This window comes from Hirundo rustica, chromosome Z (genome assembly GCF_015227805.2).
Source record: "Hirundo rustica isolate bHirRus1 chromosome Z, bHirRus1.pri.v3, whole genome shotgun sequence".
NCBI classification, from domain to species: Eukaryota; Metazoa; Chordata; class Aves; order Passeriformes; family Hirundinidae; genus Hirundo; species Hirundo rustica.
Window position 1 is genome coordinate 45,289,857 of NC_053488.1, and position 20,959 is coordinate 45,310,815.

General features: G+C 36.3%; 1 protein-coding gene across 1 annotated transcript in view; it reads right to left on the reverse strand.

The window, feature by feature from the left end:
* ADAMTS19 (ADAM metallopeptidase with thrombospondin type 1 motif 19) overlaps positions 1–20,959 on the reverse strand; it is a 143,778-nt gene that overhangs the window by 114,068 nt on the left and 8,751 nt on the right. The window contains exons 3-6 of the mRNA XM_040090047.2: positions 9,886–10,051; positions 3,267–3,439; positions 2,285–2,368; positions 1,310–1,467 (exon numbers count right to left, since the gene is read on the reverse strand). Coding sequence (XP_039945981.1) covers positions 1,310–1,467; positions 2,285–2,368; positions 3,267–3,439; positions 9,886–10,051 — 581 coding nt within the window. The remainder of the gene's footprint in view (positions 1–1,309; positions 1,468–2,284; positions 2,369–3,266; positions 3,440–9,885; positions 10,052–20,959) is intronic.

The window sequence follows — 20,959 nt, forward strand, 5'->3', positions numbered from 1 at the left end:
GCAGAGAACATTATTTCTTGTGTCTTCCACAAGACTTAAAAGGAGCTTGTGAGAAAAACAACTGCTTAGTTAATGCATAGTAGCTAAGCAGTAGTTAGTAGTAGTTACTAGCTAGTGCAATAATCTGCCCCCTCAAAGTCCCAACAATCCATAAAACTGATATACACATCAAATAGAAGAGGATGACAGAGTAAGAAATGTGGGCTTTTCTAAGAAAATATAAGGGATTGAACAGCAAAACTAGCAACAAAGCTCTCACCACAGATAGTTTGGACTTCTAAATTTCCTGCTTCCCATAAGCGATTGGCTCTCCAAAGCAGGAAAATTTAGGGAAGAATTTTTCTGCTCCAAAAGAAATACACTATAGATATTGGAGTAATCAGAATTAAACTAATTTAAAGAAAAATGCATTACTTTTATTTTATATAGGTTCCCAGTGAGAGTGCTCTGACTAAATGGCAAAAGACTGCATGTAAGTGTAAAGATACACTTTGTTTGGATACCATATCACTGACCAGCACGGGATAGAAAAGCGGTATTCCACTACAGCCAGTCACAGGAATTTTCTTTGGAAGGGAGCTCTGAAGGTTATCCAGTTATCAAGCTCCACCTCAAAAATGATACTAAGTCCAGCTGTAGGCTGGTTCAATCATTTTGTCTTTTCCTCTGGACCATGCCTGTATGCTGCCTGAACACCAACAAGCATCCCCTCTGTGCACCACCTACAGTCAAAACCATGATAGTGCCTGCTTGGAAAGAAAGAGGGGAGCTGGAGGCCTATTTCCCTCTCAATGTATGAAACGCCTGACACTTAAGAGTTACAAGGAACTGCAGACCCTTGTGACTGCAGGGCACATACTGAAGATGTACATGAAGTACATCTCAGCACACAGTGAATTGTACCTGTTCGAGGTCAGTAAGAGGGAAGCATAACTCGGTAATGTGCCTAATGCTGGTCTAGCTCTGAATGGTTTAAATATACTTTTGTGTTTTGACTGAAAGTATCTACCTCTTTTAAATTTAAAAGTACATGGATGAAAGATTCCAACTTTTGCTATACAGATAAGGCCTTAGCTAGAGAAGAAACAAGAGAGTAACCTGTTCATTATTTCAGATGTTTACCATTTGGGAAATACTGCTTTCTGCATCACCTTTTCCAACACTTTACCACCACTTTTGAGATCCAGATGCCTCAAAATTCTCCCTTCCTTCCTGCAAATTAAATTCCTACTATGTTGGCCATCTACTTTGATCTACATTCACACTGGCCTTCTGCTTATTTTTTAATGCCCATTTTTCACTACTTTACCTTGTGATCAGTATGGCTGCATCAACTGAAGTCATGTCTTCTCCCCAGCTTGTCGACATTTCCAAGTGTATATCATTCTTCTTGCCAAATTCTTCGTGTTGCCATTTACAAAAGCTTTCCAGCATTTTTTCACCATGATGTCCAATATACATATCTGCCTAGAAATAAAAAACCAATTAATTTTATTAAAATTGGGATTATATAAATAAACTTTGGAACCTTTTTTGACTGAGCTAGCAAAAATGTTCTACTTTTTATAGCATAATATGTCTATAGCAAAACAACTCGAACTTCAGGTGTAGAAGCCACCTTCCTCACATGTTAGAGATACAAATGAAGACAGTGCATTCAGTGAGATTGTACAAACATCTGTTCACCCAAATTCTAGTCTTATTTATTTGCTGACTTCTCATTATACATGGTGAGGAAAAGTATAATGATGATAAGATTCAGAATTTGAACATGAAATGAGATTACTCCAACTGCTGAGAGGAACTGGAGAAATGAATACTTACTTAAAGACTGGAAAATTATAATATTTTAAATTAAAACTATTGGTAAGGGAATTCCAAGCCCTTATGTACTAAGAGCTATAATTTCTTTTGTTTGTCTAGGGATTAGACAATAAAGAACATCAGTTCTTCTACAATCCAATGGACCTAAAGGAGACTATTTTTCTATTCGGATATATGAAGGCATAAAAAGCAGAGCAGAAGCAGATTTTGTTAAGATCTACCTGATTTCCACATGGAAACTTTAATTTACTTTTAATTGCAAGCACAGAAAAATCTCAATACATCCAGCACATGAAACAGGAGAATGTTAATATTTATTGGGTTGCTCATCAGTGCAATCCCTAAATAATCACTAACCAAGAAAATTTTTTAGCTATTAAAGTTCATAGATATTGCAAGCTTTTGTGAAGCAACAAGCTAAGTAGCTCAATGAGCTAAGATAAATTTCATAAATACCTACTGGAGTCTCATGAAGAAGGACAAGTTTAGTCACCCGAAGGTTTACTTGTAATCCTAGACTCTTGTGTTGGAAAAGATTAAAAACCTAAGAGAGAAAAAAAAAATCCCAACAAATAAAAATATGAACTTGTATTGCACGTACACTAAAAACAACAGAAATCCAAAGAACTTCAAATGCTCTCATATTCTACTGTGACTCCTTTTATTTTCTGTAATCTGAACAGAACATTAAGATAATGTACTCTGTTGGTCTTCTGGAGCGAAAACAGAGCTTAGGCAATATTCATTTTGGGAATATAAAAAAAGACCTCTTCCTCCCAATGGCCATGACCACTTTATAAACTGCGGCCTGTTTCTTGAAATATTTACACACACATTTAATACTGTTTGCATGAAATTTTCTATTCAGTTAAATCTGCGATCTTGGACCAAGTGGTCTGAGCCAACATTTAACTCTAACTCTTCCTATCATTCAAAATATTTAAAACTTTTATTAATTGCTCAGGTTATGCTCCTTTCCTTGTATATTAAAGATGCTATTTTTCACTGTTTTATGCAGCAAATGAGTGCACTACAGCTCAGATAGAACTGGAAGGGAATATAATTGTCCCAGTTCATTACTCTTTCTTTTTTTTCCCACCAACCACTAAACACACAATCCTTTTCCATAACAATGTCTACAAGCACAGGTCACCAGAAACTATCCAATATCCCAACATTTCCAACAATACCATGGGCTTCTAACCAAAAAGTCATCTTTATCTCTCACTTGCAGGCTTCCCTGAGATGTATGACCAGACAGTACAGACAAGCCTGCAGCACCATGGTTTTCTGCTGCAAAACATATGGACTAAGTCTGCTGATGGTCCTGTTCCGACTGTGTCTTACAGGTGTTCAGTCAGAATCATTAGAAGGAGCAATGAAATCAGCCTGCAGTACATGCATTTTTGGCAAAATTTCAAAATTAATTTTAAATTTCCTACCATGTTTAAGATTGTTAGAATAAATCTTCTGGCAGCATCTGTTCCATGATACGAAACCATAGCTGGATCTGCCACCACAACAGTTTCTATGTTGTACTCCTGAGGTAACTTGTAAGAATATCGCTTTCCTCTTCCACTTTCTGACACTTTTTGAGTCTTGGATTTTCTTTTATCTGTAAATCAAAACAGTGCTTGAAAAACTCAATCTTCAAAGTACCTCTGCAGCACTTTTTAGGATTTGTTACCCTTGGTTATAACTCTCATTATGTGGAAAGTAATAGCTATGGACTTTAATATATTATGCTTTTTGCCAATGCTAAGGCTCATACTGCAGGTCTCTACTATGTGTAAATATTAGCTAATACCAAGAAAACAGAAATTTTATTCATCTTTTCAAACAAAGTCAGAAAGATTATTTGCATCATTTCAACTAATATATATTTACAAAAAGAATATATGTCTCTTACTTTGGTTTGTGGGAGAAAACTCAACTCAAGTTGGGTCTGAAGGAAAAATAGTCTCACTCACATTGCAGAATTTTTGTGTGTCCATTTTCATGAATCACAGAGAAAATATATAGATGTAATTATCTTTGTATACAAGACAACAAATACAGATTCTCCACAAAATCATATATTCGGTAAATATATGCAACAATTCCATGATTTGTGAAGGGGAAAGAATATTTGAGATGAATGATAGAGGATGACACAGGTTTGTTAGAAACAAAAAAGTGATTTCTTTACTGACATGACTTCAAAATCAGTGCTCCTGTCATTGTAAGCAGCTGAAGCAAAGTAACAAGGGCCTGGAAATGGGGGCCTCTAAATCTACAGAAAGCTACAAATTTAAAACATGTTATGTTTATGGTAAGGCTGAGGTTATTAATGCCATTAATTTTCAGTTTCCGTTCCAGAAACCCAACAAAATCCCCATCACTACTGTGATACATATGTGAGACATATGAAGATCCCCCACCAAATTACACAGAAACAGTTCAAGCCAGAAGGTGGTCAGATTTACTTACAGCAGTTAGCAATGCCATTTTAAATAATCTAATTTAAAACAAAATGCAAAATCAAACTTCTTGTTGGAACAGTCAAATTTTGTTAGATCCTCTTGAGAGGATGTAAAACTTCTGGGACTGATCTCATTGAAACCAAGTTTCAATGTTTTTTCCAAGTTTCAAAGCTTTTTCCAGCATCTATAATGGACTGTCAGGCTCTGTGTTTATCAAAAAAGTGATGTTTGAGATGACAATTATGTTCTGGAAACAATCAAATATTCAGAAACTTTGAGGAAATGTCTTGCAATTAACCAATTTCATCTCTAATCAGGAAGTTCCTGCAGTGTATTTTATAATACATGATCACTCTTCAAAAAATAATTAACTCTTCCGGACAGTACTAAAAATGAACTCACAAAGTCAATTAACTCAAAAATTAAATTTAAAATATAAAATACCAGTGGAAGCGGGGTGTGTGATTTAAATATATGTGTAATATAGATTTTATGTAAATATACTGTAGATACATATTTTTCAATGAAACATGTATGAATTATGCTCACTTAAAAATGTTGCCTATTCTTCTCTGTATCATTTGTAAAAGATTATATATGTGAATGATTTAGTCCATCCCACTACATCTGAGGAGATCCCTCTACTACTGGTAACAGTGTAAGACTTACTAACACATTTACTGAAAGAAAAAAGTATGTATTCTCCAGAAATAAATGTTTAATTACCTAGAAGCAGAAACACCTTATAAATTAAGGCTATCTAAAATTAAAGTCTCTTATTTTGGTCCTTCAGACACTTGCTTAGCATTATAACTAGTGCTACACTCTAGCCTTAGTCACGTTTGCTAACTGTGGATCTACAGCCTAGTTTATAAAACTTTATGTATGTTTTCATCACTCTTTTGAGGATAATTTCTAGTGAAACCTCAGTGTTAGTATTTGTGCCAAAAACCCCCCACCTCCTATAAGCTATACAACTATAGCTTGCTATAGAAATATCTTATGCTGCAAGGGTAAGCTATAGGCCTAAGTTTAAAAAGTTAACTCATGTGGGTTAAAAAACATCTCTTACGACCCGTCTGGTCAACCTGCCTTCCTCCTAGGCACAGTGAAGTTTCCAGCAACAGTTTATTCACTGTTAACTTCTTTGTAAAAGACAGCAGCTAGTGATTGAAAACTATAAATTTTATCTTAGCATGTACAGAGTGTTCTCTTGACACATCTCTCTAAAATTTGTAGCTAGCAGTGCATTTCTATTCAGAACTGACAGTCCACAATAAAATACATCATTGTGCTACACACTGAGAACACTGTAGTCCCACAAGCTGTTGTCCCTCTGTCTTTTGGGATAGTAGTGGATGAGAAGACTACACAGCTCTGTAGACAAGCTGTCTGCCCATCATTTGTCTTGGATATCTCTCCCATTAACAAACCAATGGACAATCTGTTCTTGGCCAGCCAACCTTTCAATCTGCTGGCAGAAATCCCAATCACGAGATCTCATTTATCTGAAAATTGTAGCTCTTTCCTAGGAACTTTAAATAAACTGAATTAGTAATTTTGGTACTACTGGTATTCAAATAACTGCCACAACTTCTGCCAGATAACAAGGAAAACAGGATTTAGGCAAAAACTCTTGTTTCTTTACATACTCATAAATCAGTAAAAATTACAAAGAACTGGTCATTTTCGAAGGCAAAGTATGTAAGAGGTAACAACTGTTGCAAAGAACCCAGCTACATCAATAATGCATGAGCTAACAAGATAAAATATTAAAGATGCATAAATTCACCTTAAAAAACTTAATTACACTGCCAAAATAAAAAATCCTCCCTACAGGAGGGTTCTGTGCAATAAGACTTCTGTTTGTGCAATCATGGAAAATAAGAAGATTCCATATCCATATATTACTTAAACTCAGTTGACTGAAATGGAGGCTAGGAATACTACATTACTTCAACAAGAAAGCTTAAAATACTGCAGCAGGTACATTTGACATAAAATAAGCAATTAAAAGAAAACAAGCAGAAATGTTAACAAAACAATAACCCCACCCTAAAAATTTTTAGAGAGATTAAAATCCAGCAATTATAATCATAGGTTACATAAAGTACCTGAGTATCTGAGCCAACATTAAGAAGAGGCTGTGACTACAGGACTCCTGGACACCTTCAAGCCTTCAAGCCCTCAGGCACAAAAGCATATTCCTGAGTATATGCACATGTAGTGCAGACTACAGAGGAATCACCATAACTCTCCAGGGGATAACCTATTCATATGGAAATTGCAGTATTCTGCCTACTTAGGGAATATTCAGGAGCTTATGAAGCCATGAGTTATACCTCCACTACAATTTGAATAGAGATTTAAATACTTTCCTAGAGTGACAGCTTGTTTCTGACCCAGGAAGTAGAAACAAATATCTCAAGAGCACCAGTCTCTATTTTATGCAATCTCATTGGATCCGTCACCAAGATTGTTAGAAAAGGTAGAAACAGGCTGTAGAGCAAGGCTTCAGAGCAGGTAGAAGAAAAAAAGCCTTAGCTTCTCAACATAGCCCCTTGCTCTAATCACAACAGCTTCTCTCACGTTTTTTCTGTAATACACTGCTGCACTGGTTTCTTTTAAAGATTTTGTGGGCCATGGACTAAAGAAAGGTGCGGAGTGTAAGGCCTGTGTATGTGCAACTGGCTCACATACATAAATAAATTACACAATTTTCAAAAAAGGATATGCATGCACACTGTCAACAATCAAGAAAGAGTCTGCTTCTGTCATTTTCTCCCTCACCCAATTAATAAGAAAACCACCCCATTCACAAAAACAAGTTCTTTGTTCTCTCCAAACAAGTTTGGCTGCACAGCAACTTTCAATCCAGCCCTCAACAGTAATGGACAACAAACAATACCTTCTTTGATTGCCTCTGGTAGTTCTCCATGAAAAGCTATTATTCCCAATAGTGATCCTTCAACACCTCCAGCACAGATATTCATTCCTTCTGATAATTACAATTCATCACTGGCAATACACATTTGCTTGATAGGTAGCCAGCCTTTGAGATCAATTTGGATCAAAACCAGCCACAGAAATACCAAAGAGAGACAGAAATGTGTCTCTATTCTGACACACAAGCACCGTAGAAGCAAGAGAGACAGTTATAAGATAGGACCATATTGCTGAGAAGTTGCTGTGTCAAAAAGGTTGTACTTGCTCTGTGTCACAAAGTTACACCTCTGCCAAAGGCAGCTGGGACTATCTCGGTGCCCCACATACTCATCTGCTTTATTTTTCTTTAACTGATTCAGTTAGCTTATTATTTGACTTAGAATTTTGAAATACTTCTGTAAAGGCTTATCTTTGATACTTCTATTTACCTTTAAGGCTGTACCACGTGTGTTTGCATGCATGTGTGTAGAATGTGCCTGCAACATGAATATTTTCGTGCTATTAATTAAATTCACATCACACCAACAAATTGCTCTCAGCATAGACAGATCTTTTAAGCACAGAACTTACTGCAGTCCCTCTTAGTAAAATAACCTGTAACAGCGGAGTGAGGGACTGACTGGTCTACAGCATTGGTTGTAAAGTGCAGCTATTTCTACCCCCTGGAAATAACATTGTGTCAAAGGATGCTACTCAGTTATGCATAGCTTGAACTATTTTGACATATTAAAGCTGGTAGATATAATGAAACTTTCTTCAAGCATGTATTTGATTCTATGTTGACAGATTATTTATAGCAAATCAGAGGTTTGAGTGTAAGATTATTACAAAAGACTGACCTACTCATTTTAGAGCATAAGAGAAAGTGAAAGGATAATTGATAATGAACATCACAAAGGAATAATGTCCTTATGGACAAGTTTACATCTTTATTCATTTTCATACCTATCACAGTTCGGTACTCTGTCAGATACTCCTCCCAGCTTTTTGTAGCGCAATACACCATGCATACTTTTCATTTTTTCTTTCTCATTCTCATACACATGCAGGCATGCATACTCTAACCCACTTTTCTCAAACAGGGAGGAATAAACAGCCTTACTTAATGTGAGCAACTTTTGATAATATAGAAAATTCAACTTTCAGATAAACAGGGTCAATGCAATACAAGGCTAAGAAGTATAATATAGAGCCAACTGGAGGAAGTTACGTGTCATTTGTTTCATCCCACTGCAAAAAGAGCCTTGCATTGCTAATTTATCTTTGATCTCAAACTCTGGATGGATGCCTAATTAAAAAAACAATAATTCCAAAATGGAAAGTGACCACAAAACCTGTCACTATATTCTGTAACTATATAAAGTGGACAGAGCAGTAAAAATTTTCAGGAAGGATCAGACTGCCATGGAAAAATTGAGGCTGGAAATGATCTCCAGAGGGCAGCTAGTCCAACGTCCTGCTCAAGTCAGGCCAAGTGTCAGAGTATGGTCAGCTCTCTTAGAGCCATTTCTAGACATGCTTTATAAATACCTGAGGATGTGGACTCAACAACATCTCTAGGCAACCTCTTCCAGTTGTTAAGTATTCTTGTAGAGATTTTATTTTCCTCATGGAAATTGAAATTTTCTTGAACACAGGTTACAGCTGTTGTCTGTCACAGCGTACCTCTAAGGAATGTCTGGTTTCATCTTTTCTCTGCAGACCCTTAGGCACCAGACAACTGTACCTGCATCCTTCCTTTACCTGCTTGAAATAACTTAGTTCCTTCTGTCATAAAACTTAATCCCAAATGTCATATAATCCAGCCTTCTAACCATTTCAGTGCACTTCTACCATTTTCTTTGCGTTTTGCCAAGACCTAACTTACACATGAAAAACAAGTCTAAAACTGTGCACTCATTCTGGTTTATTTCCCAGGAGAAAGACAATTTCTGACAACATTAGAAATATCCTCAGCTCATGCTGAAGTCAAAGGACTGAGATGTCCTCCATCCTTTGAAGAATGACAGCTGATGATGAAGCAGAAAAAAACAAAATAACATCTTTCATAAAATCCACTTCTCCCTTCTCCACCGAAAACTATTAAGTCATCACAATGTGCCAAATTTCTGTTAAAACCTTTCTACTTCAACAACTTGCTCTACCTGCCATTGAGGAAGATGCATTAGGATTGTTTCACACACATCTTCTAAGTCTCATTCATAGAACAGAACACATACAAAAATAACTTAAATTCAGACAAATTTGGAAGCTTAAGACTGGAAAAAAAAAAAAAAAAAAAAACAGGAAGAACTTTTAGCTTTGTTTTAAAACAGAAAATTAGAAGCATTGTACATAGTAAGTGATTAAGCAGCTCTGATGACAGAGAGAGAAGAAATAGATTTTAATTATTAAGTTGAAAATTTAAAAAAGGTCCTAAAGATTTCTACTTTCAAATACAAATGACTATTAAGAAGCAGTATCTATTCCAAATGGACAATCTCCTCTCTCAACAAGTGAGACTGCAGCCTAAGCATGACACCTCATAGTCCACTGCAGGGTACTGCTACAAGAATAATAAGATATGCTTCTGTCAAGGTGTCCTTTTGTAACAACTATCTACTTTGCTTAAAAAGATATTTGCTACAACTTTTCAGGGAGGTTTTTATATTACCTGTAACAACACCACAGTACTGATTCTGAGAAAGTGGCTTTTCAGAAATTTTCTCGTCTATGGACCTTTTTCGTCTGTACACCCTGTGTGCATGTCCTGTCACAGCCAAAGTGTGATTGAGTGGCTCAATAAATATGAAGTCCTCATTAATCTGTATAAATCCCATCTGCAAAGGAAAATAAAAGAAACATATAAGGTAAGAATTTATTAAGTTGAGCACAGTCCTGCAGGAGAAAAAACCCCACAACACTCCATTTAAGAAAACACTTTGTTTTAGTAACCTTATGAGCAAAGTGAGTACCTTCTTATTTTACAAGTATTCTACTTAAATGAACTAGAATAAATTTCATTTATTTCAGCTAAATCTGGGTGGGTGGCTACATGCCAGTAGCACATGCACAGTAAAAGATACGGAATGTTAAAAGTTTACTCTGGTAGACCCAGGGGGTCATTTATACATGTACAGAATGTACAGAAAAGTCTATAGACTGGTTTTACTAATTATTATTGCCACATTTTAGATAACTGTATTTAAAGAAATAACAGAAACAATGTAAGGCATATGAATACATCTTAAACAAATGTAAAGATGTAAAAGAAATCTTGTGGCACTCTTTTTCAAATTAAAAGAACTTTAAACTTTTTTAAAAAGGCAAAAATCTCTACTTGGTCTCCAGCAGTAACACCAGAAAAATATTTGAATACAGCCATTTAGTTGGTTAACTCTCCCCCTGTCCCAACATATTTATACACACAAACACACATGAAAAGTTAACACACCAGATGCACATCTAATATTACAAGAGCTTAGCCAAAGCTTAAAAAAAAGTACTATAAAACATACTTATATAAATACCACACAAATAAAATTCAGCTCAAACTGTTAAGCTGCCAATACACAGAAGTTCCTATCAAGAGTAAAGGAGGAGACAGCAAGGTTTTGTGGGGGCTTTTTCCCCACATCAGCAAGACTGATAGTTAATTTACTCATTCTCTAGAGTTAAAAAATCTATTATGCTGTTTTGCTACGGAAACAAAACAATGTGATTGTAGTGGTTTTACATTTACTAAATTCTGACCTTAGTATTCACTCTTTTTCTGTGTGAGAGAGACTAGGAGAAAAATAAAGCAGGCTTAACTTTTAAAATGAACAAGAAGTTTTATTAACGCATACTAAAAGAATATAAAAATAAAGTTGGGAAAAAAAACCTAAAACAAAACAGAATGAAACTCTAAAAACATTCTTCTCTCCTCTTATAAACTGTTAACTTTCTTACAAAACAACATAAAGAGAAAAAACTTGTAATTTTCAGTCAGTTTCACTATCTGATAATAGTCTTTCATTAATTTTTTAGGAGAAGAGTCTCTCTTAAAGTCATGAATCCTACTGACAACTTAGAACATTTCTCTTGTGGGTTTTTTAAACTGTCACAAAAACAGCGCCCCAGGGAAACTTGCTTTTGTGAGCCCTCCCATTAGCAGGTTCTCAAGCTGCTTATGGGTCATGGGTCTTAGACTTTTGTATATTGGGGTGTCACCATTTAAAGATGAATAATTCCAAAGCAAAGGATTCTTCATCTCAAGGTACAGAGATATCTTCTCACTTCTTCACTGGCGCAGAGGGCTTCTCATCTCTATCTCTGTTCAAGCATCTTATAGGATTAATATCACTTAGTTTATCACAAACACCTTTGCCCAAATCCACACACAAATCTAAATCATCTCCCCAAATGCTTATTTTTCCTATAATTTAAAAGAATGATTTAAATATAGAGTTTATTTCCATGGCTCAAATAAGAATGGAACAACCAACTTTTCAACCCTCTGTCTTAATAGTCTTTTCACTCTCGCTTTACTGACTTCATGCTATTTTTCCTTTATGTTCACTCTGTCTCTTTCTTTTCTCTCTCAGAGAAGGGCTAAGCTCTGGAAGCTTCATGTTGCCAGGAAAGAGTTAAATCTGCTTAGAGTCTCTTCTTTCCCGCAGTAGCTTGTGGTATTAGATGTTCAAGGCCAAACTGGTGAGGGAGGAAGAACTCACACAGAAACATCAGTGATCAGAGCACCCTGGCAGTCCGCAATCACAAAAAACTAGGCAGGATCATAAATGCCTTTTTGGCCCACCCCTCGGTGTAAATCAGGGCAGCCTCAGCTTAAATGGTGCCTATAGCTCTTATCAGGGGCCTGGCAGAGATCTCTCCCTGCTCCAGGGAAGTTTGGAGAGAGTAGTTATTGTAAAGCAGCAACTTCTCCTTCCCCCCCCCTACCCAGGAGTTGATAGAATCTGGCCAGGCCTCAGGCCAGCTCCCCACAAAAGGCGGGAAGCAAAAGGCCCAACTTGATGTTACTTGTCTTTCTATCTCGCCAAAGAAAAGAAGGAAAAATCTGACCTGCTGGAAATCAAGGGGTTTTATATAGTACTTCCCTAAGTTGTAGCTAACAATTTTCAGTGGTTAAAACAGATGCCAGTATTTTAATTAACCCTCTGATAGGTCCCTGTCCTTTCTAAAGCAATTCTTAGGTCCTGACCTGGAGATTCATTCTACATTCCTCTATAACTAAAAAACCAAACTGTACTAACCCATGACAGTGATGGGTTAGTAGTGATGGGCTAAGAGAAGCAGAGAACTCTTCTGTATGTTTACACGTAGCATCAAGGGAGAGAAATAGAAAATAATTTTGTTTCTTCTGGCATCATATAGATGCCATTATCACAGTGAGTATCCTGCCTGACAGAGGAATAAACCATCTAAAAATATTCTGACCCAAGGAAGAAAACAAAATCAAAATTTTTGAGTGGTACAAAACACAATTTAATTCAAACACAATACTTTTAAAAATCAAACAATCTTTCAGTACAATCACATGAAATAAATGTGAATACACATATTTAATTTTCCAATCAGTTACAATAGCTAAGGAATGCTGGAAAGATGTCAAAAGGTCATCATTAACATTGCACACAAACACAAAGTATTGGGGGGGTTGGCTGTTTCTTTTCCTTTTTGCACTTACTTTTTAGGTTCAGTTCAGCAGGAGTTATAAATGTCACACACTAGAAGATTAACTAATATTGCTAAGTACTTTCTGTACACCTACAACATAACACTTCTTGAAAAGTGTATCTTTAAAAATGCTACTTATACATAAAAATTTATTTGTCTTTTATAAACTACAAACTATGTGAAATGATTTTTTATTTAAAAGCATAGTTCTCAAATACTAGTAAAATGCATAACTTAATTTTCATTTGATTTTTATGTCCAATGCTGAATTTCACTCATGCACAGATCATTTTACTCTTTAAAATAGGTATTTAGCATATGAAAGGTGTTGATAAACTGAATATAGAACAGCAATAGCAGCCCATTAGGTGGTGCTGCAAGTATCACCTGTGCACAAAAAAAAAGCAAGGCCTTAGTCCATCCTGAATGGATTAAACCATAGAACATTTGTCACATTTCTTCCATCTCCATTCTCTTTTGTTGCAAATTGAAACCAGGGCTTTAAGATGATGCTCCTCTGATTGCCACCATTCATTAGACATTTCTGAAAAGTTGTGCTAGGACTTAAATTTAATGTTTTCTTTCACCTTCTTGCATAAAATGAAGTTTAACTCATTGGTAGAGAAATCCAAACTTTATTGCCTGTTTCCTGAGTCAGAAGTTAAAGAACTGAACAGTGATGTCGTTTATACATGGAAAGAGGTGATTCTCAGACAAATCTGGATAATCAAATAATCTCTGATACCTTCTTGATTGCTTATGGGAAGGAAAAAAAAAAAAAAAAAAAGCATTATTTCTCCAACTTATCTGCACAGGTAGAAAGTGGTAGGTGAAACCATAGCTTTGTCAACCACGTGCTTATCTTTTCATAATCATTACAAATGGAGTTTAAAATATCTTTTAATGAAGTAAAGACAGAAAGCAGAGAAGTCAAAATACGCATTAAAGCAGTTCAGTTCCAACACATTTTCAGATATTGAATGCCAGGGCCAGTTACAGCTTTTAGACAGTTCAAATGGAAAAACTTCCATGTTATGAAAATGCACAGCAGAATAAAGATTAAAAAGATAGGAAAGAAAACCCTAATATCCATCTGGGATAGAACTGTGAGTTCTGACTAACTGACACATTTTCCACCAGTCTCATGTGAAAAAATACAACTGCTCACAGCTGCAATTGAAAGCCTAACAGGATGCTGGACTTATCTCATGTAAAGGTAACACAACATGACATTCTTTCCCCCACTTTATCAAGTTTCTTGCATTAAAAAAATTTAACAAACTTAAAGCACATGTATCTCAGTAGATTTCAAGCCCAGTCCAATCTCATTTGGCAAAAAAATCCTCAAATTTTGTAGCTACTAAAGAACTCAGTACTCGCTCTGTATATTCACTTTATGTGGTGAAGAGATGTAGAAGGGAATACAGATGACCTTGTCCCTGAAAAGTAACAGCTGTGTTAATTAACCAATACGGCCTTGCCCCTGATGAGTCACAGCTATATCCAATAAAGAGAAGTGTAATTTATAAACTCCCTTTTGGGAGTTAATAAAACTAAGTGTAATAATTGTAATAAAAGTGTTAGTTGGTGAGGGGGATCATGAAGAAGGAGGATCGTGGGGAGAGAGAATTACTGCTGTGAGGTCAGTTTGGGTCTGTTGTTGGAACCTGCAGCCACAGTCTAGCTAGGTAAAAACCTGCAGTCAGAGTCTGCAAAATAATACATGCAGTCATTGTTTAGCAGGACATAATCCTGAGTCAGGATGGAGTCAGGATGGCTGAACTGTAAAGAGGAATAAACCAGGATCATTTTCATGCTGTGATAGACAAGTAGTCTGCGTCTCAGCTCTTTCCTACCTTCTAACAAGAGGGGTGCAGCAACAAAGAGAAGGTATAGGGCAAACTTCACCTGATGGGCGAATAAAACTTAACTTGTGGAAAATTAACTTTTTTGCCAAATTTGGATAGTGGGAAACCAAGACAATTGAAAACACTTTTCCTCAGCATCCTGAGTGGCACAGCGCAGGGGAGGAACAGCAGGTGTGGTCAGCATGTTACAGCGTCTCCCTGCAGCAGCCAACTCTTTTGTGAAGCAAATGCACGCAGCAAGAAAGGACAGGCTGTACAAGACTCTAATTCTTCCTGCTCCCAACACACTGCCCAAGGCAAGTATCAATGGGAAAAATTCATTCCTATCAGATGTAGAAAATACCCAGGTTACTTAGTACATCTGTTGCTTCCATCAGATCAAAATATTGATGTCACATTTGCAGTATAAAAATGAAAGGTTCTCTTCACCGCACCATGCAAAAAAACAAAATAATCTTTAAAAATTCAATATTTACTTGCTTTGAAACATAATGGTAATAGGTTTTGTGCTATTTGTCAAATGTTCCAAAACTGAGCATCAATTCATGAGTAAACAGGCAAATTCTTTAATTTGTATATCACTATCCCCCTCTGAAGGTTTTTCTTCATAACTTTAACAACTGAGATTTAATTTAGTATTTTGATTCTAACAATTCTATTAGAACCTGACCTGAGATGAAAAACAACAAAAAGTCTCCAGTTCTTAATAATGCAAATAATACAGCTCAAATAACTTTTCAAACTGTGTAAAAAAACAGTGTAAGAACTCTGTAAGCTGTTGTTACTCTAACGCACTATCGCTTTCCATTTGTAAGAACCTTCATTGCTGAAGGCTGAAGAAACTTAAGTGCCAGCAGCTTCTGTCTTCAATTAACTGCATTTCACAGTCATGCACATCATATACACACTTCCCCTGGAGGTTTTCTCTACCTGACTGCTCATCCCACTCTGCTGTATGGAGTTAGGAGGCATCATTGAGGGGAGAGTCAGTATTATCACTGTTGACTGGCTTTCAGGTGCTGACATAGTGATCAATCCAATCCTTTCTGGGATCTTTTTTAATCATAGCTATTACACATACATACACAATGCTATACCTTATAGCACCAATAGAGGAAAAAATGTTTAGACTTATGCAGAGATCACTGGGCTCAAAGCATGCATTCAGGTACTAGCCTCCAAATTTGAAGTCTGTGGAAACAATTTCTGCATGGCTTTTAAATCCTTCCAAACTTCTATACTCTCAGTCTGGTTTAAGATACACACTGCTCTGAATTCTTAAGAAAATAATTGTCTATCGGTTGCTGCTCTCATGTTTAAGACAATGGCTACTTTTTTCAAAATAACTTGATGTGGCACTAAGATACAGGAAAATATTTATGTTGTTACCCTGTAGCACTCACTCTGCTACTCACAAACAGGTATTCACAAAACTAAGCCATAGGCTGGACTTGATGAACACCAGAATCTTTTCTAACTTAACTGATTCTATGATACACACAAAATGTAACTGCAAAAAAAAATACAAAAAATTTATCAATTCTAAACGCTCAGGTTTTTTTAAATGTCTTTTTTAGTAAAATCCCAAATATACTTCCTATATTCATGGTGGTGTTTTAAAGTCAGATACTCAATCACTGCTGTCAGCAGCGAAACTCATGAACCAGGCAGGAGTCCCTCCAAGTGCCTGAGCCCTCTGTGCAATGCAACAAGCTGGTCACCAGGTTCAAGTGACCACTTCTACATGCCAGCTACTCTCTGTTCTCATTACAAATGCCAGCCGGCTGTAGACTCTTGGAACTTACATGGTCACAAAGCTTCTGGTTCAGCTTGTACCACTATTTTCAGAAATGTCAGTGAAGTTTCAACTACTGCATACTTGACCTCTGACAATTAGAAGAATTTAGTAGAACAAACAAACCATTCATAAAACGCTGAAATTATGTGTTCTTTCCCCCTTTCTATTCCCTTGCTCAGGAAGCTCTTGCCCACCCTCTGGTTGACTAATCTGTGGCTTAAAAGATCAAAAACACCTGAATTTAAGAAAGACCTGTGATGAAGGAAAGCACACCCCAACACATGAAAAGACTGAAAGACTTCTATGAAAAAAATAAAAACCCAGCAGAGAAAAGGCCAGTTGCTACCAGTCATCAGGAGTTTACAATACTGATTGTAGCACCCATTATTAACACAGCCCAAGCACATCACTCAGAATACAGGGCACTGTCTTGAGGGAAGCACCAGCTCAGAGAACAATTGGCTGATTCCTCCAGCAACTCTCCTAGCACAATGGAACCTCAACTTTCTCTCAGTCATAAAAAGCCTTAATCTTCTTATTCTAGTCAGAAAAGCAAATGTTAAAATATATTTATACGACATTCATGAGTTGTAGCTTTGCTTATAAATTTCACTTGACTATTGAAACAAACTCAGCTAAACTCAACACACCAAGTAAAACCATATTTTCTCTTTATGTCATATGCAGCATACATTATTTCATTATACAACCTTAATTGTCACTGCTTAGGTCCTGTAGCACTGGAGAAATAATGAATAAGACACAATGGAGAATTTACAATGCAGACTACCTTTGGTTTTCAATGTCTTAGTTCCACACATCAAGTCCAGTCTCCTATGCATTTGAGATTTTACAAAACAGAGATTTTCCTACACTTACTCTTACAACACAAATACTTTGTCAGACTACACGTATTCTCACATTTCCCTACTGCTACTGTTAATAAAATAGCTTCAATAGAAGTGCTGCTCTATTATTTTACTATCCTTATTTGAAATACCTCATATTTTTATCTTCTAACATTTGGAAATCTTTCCAATATTACAACTTTATTGATTCATGGCTATTATTTTAGATCCATCTGACCCAGGGTCTACATTGCTTTTCTTCTGGGCCAGCTCTCCACAACAGCTTTTGAAGGTCCCTTGATACTCTGAAGTTTTTATAAAAGGTAATCATACTATATTGCAGTTTCTACTATGTGATGACAAATACACCAGCCTTTGACTGTTGCTTGATGAAAGAGGTTTTTCTATAATTCTGAGATTAGCTCAGCTTGTTAGAACCAGGTGTTAATAGCATCAAGGTTTGTGGGTTCAATCCTGTAAGGGCCACTCACTTAAGAGTTGGACTTGATCCTTGTGGTTCCTTTCTGTGATATATGACCTAAAGTTAATTTGTGTTGTGAAGTGTAATTACTCTACGATGAAATGTAATAATATGCAATGTAAAATTGACCTGCTTTCAGTCTAAGTTGAGATTGGTAAACCTAAAGGTATGTTTAGGGTTAACTAAGACTAAAACAGCACGGAGGGACATGACGGTCAAGAGAAAGAAGGAATTTCTGCCGGGAATAGCTTCGGGACAAACCTACAGAAAGGCACCACGAGCGCAGAAAATGGGAGATGGGCGCCCTAACGATTAATGATTAAATCAGATCGATATCTTGTCTGTTCCGGCCCGATTTAACATTTCCAAACCTCCTCCGACACGGCAATCACGGCATTGTTCCACCTTGAGAATCCATTCGATGGACCCCGGACCTGAACATGAATATCTAATGAAGCTACCACCGAGGGGGAGTCTTACGGTCTCAGTCCACTCTCAGCGGAAGACTGTATAAAAACCAGCGGTATTGGACCCAATTTGTGAACAGAGGGGGTGACAGGCTGACAGAGTCTGTTACCGCGTTCACCCAGTGCCGAAACCCCGGGATTCGACGCTGTCCCTTTTAATTGTGGCTACCAGAGACTGTGATTTAAGTCTCACAATAAAATTCTAAGTTTTGATTTACTGAATTTGGCTTGGCGATTTATTACACTTTCCAACTCAGAATATTCAGATTACGTAATTATCCTTGTAACCACAAATTAATTCCTCTCTCTGAACACCAGCAAACAGAACTGCAAGCCACATTACAGTTATCATTTCACTGCAAATTTATGAAATGAGAATAAAATTCTTCACTGTCACTGTTAGATAATTCAATAGTCAATAAAGCAGATCTATAAATGTATAAAACTAGTCAGTCACAATAGAAGCAACTTACCTTTGATCTGGCTACAGCCTTTGGTCTGTTTAATTCTTCTGTGCCTCCCAGTTCTGAATATGCCACTAAAGGAGAGTCAAGTCTCCAGGGACTTTTACTGACCCTTCCTCTGGCTCATATAAAGCATCTAAACTAGGTTTTTCATGACTACATCTCACAGGGACCAACCTTTCCAGCAGCAGAAGGGTTTACTTCCTTTAAAAATACTGCATCATCTAAAAGATTGCCTTCCCTCCACAATAATAGGAAGAACAGTCACACTGAAAACCAAGCAAAATTTACTGGAACTCCTTCTCTCACTCTGCCAGTTAAATTTGTGAGAGTTGGACTTTAGAGCAACCATAAGAAGGTGTACCAAAGGTGCATCTTCCAGCCAGACAGCTTCACATAGAGAATGAAGACTTTAAGAATTGGGAAAGCACAGAACAACAGAAAAAAATATAATAGGATGACTACAGATAACACAATTCCTACACTTTACTATTTCCAATTTATTGTTTATGGTTATGGTTACACCTGACATTCAGGTTTTATAAAAATACCTTTTTACATCTCAATTTTCTAGCTCTGCCTAGTTTTATCTATTAGAATTTGGAGCTACTTACTTTTCCTAAGGCATAAGGCAAGTAACATGATATGGTTGTGAAAACTGTTTCACCTAAGTAATGTGCCCACAAGTTCATTACAACACCATGTATGCTTTCACAGGTGTTCCCTAAAAAAAAAAAAAAAAAAAAAAAAAAAAAAAAAAGAAAGGGGAAAAAAAAAAAAAAGAGTAAATTTTATTACGTTAACTGAAATTAAATACATGTTGCTGTTTTCACAGATTTATTGCTCCAATAGCACATTGTAAATGATCTCCACTGTATACTCATATTTTGGCAGCAGTTATCTTGAAGTATAGTTTAGCTGTAGCTTGTTTTAGTCAAATTAGTTGTGTAAAAACACTGGAATGACCTCAATGTTTTAAAACACAGAATTCATCCCAAACCCTGTAGAATCTTGCCGTGAGAAGGTACAGAATAGTTTAAGCATATATAATAGTTTTCAAAATCACTAAGGCACCATAACTCAAATTTCTCATAACTAAATGAAGATAAACAGACACTGATGTTGAATGAAACCCTGTAGTTCTTATGATGACTCGTTCTGAAACTACTATAGAAACCTTATAAACAATTATCACCCTACACAGTTTCCCATGAACTGTATTTGCATGTGCTGATCTTTCTCTCTGTAGATACAAGACTAATCTCTTCCACTTTGAGGTAATGAAATATCTTTAATAACAGTTCATTGAAAATAACTTCCACAAGGCAATTTTAAGTTTTATTTTCAAATGTTTAAAACAGAAAGTAACAAATATGAAACAAAACATCCTAAAGCTAAATGCACCATTTCTGTTGTATAGCCTGTTTTTCTCAAAAAACAGATGGCAACCAAACTAACTCCATCAAGCTGCAGGTAACTTTATCACAAGGTGTCACAGGAAGGTAATATGGTTATACATGATATACACATATATGATACGTAACAGTAACCTCCAGAGAATTTAAAATTTTGGAGGTATGGAGGTAATTTAAATTTTGAACAGGTATGATCAGACAAACAATGTAATCTATGAGCCAGATTAAAGCACAGAGAACAGCAAAAGCCAACAAGAATCCCAGTATCTTCATTAATGCCATAGATTGACATAAACATGGGTCTCATGGCGATACCAATAATTCAAGTGACCTCATTTTAGTGCCATCCTATATATATATATATATATATATATATATATATATAAATATATAATTTATATAAGTGTGTATTTATGAAGAGTTATCAGAAGTAATGTCATTAAATTCATCTAGGGTAAATGCCAAGCCTAGCTCCAGCCCCTGGGACAGATCCACACCCGGCATTAGTACAGACTTCACATTACATGGAAGTATGGATGGCGAGATCTGCTAAAATGGTCCTGGTGGTCCTTGAGGGCAGTAGGTATACAACATAGAATCAGATAATCATATCTGTCTCTGATGTTTTATTAAATTGTTCATCAGTTGTCCTGATTTCTACATTCAAATCCAATTATATTATTACATTTTATTCTGTCTTTAAGTTTTGAATTCTCATCTTGTTCTGT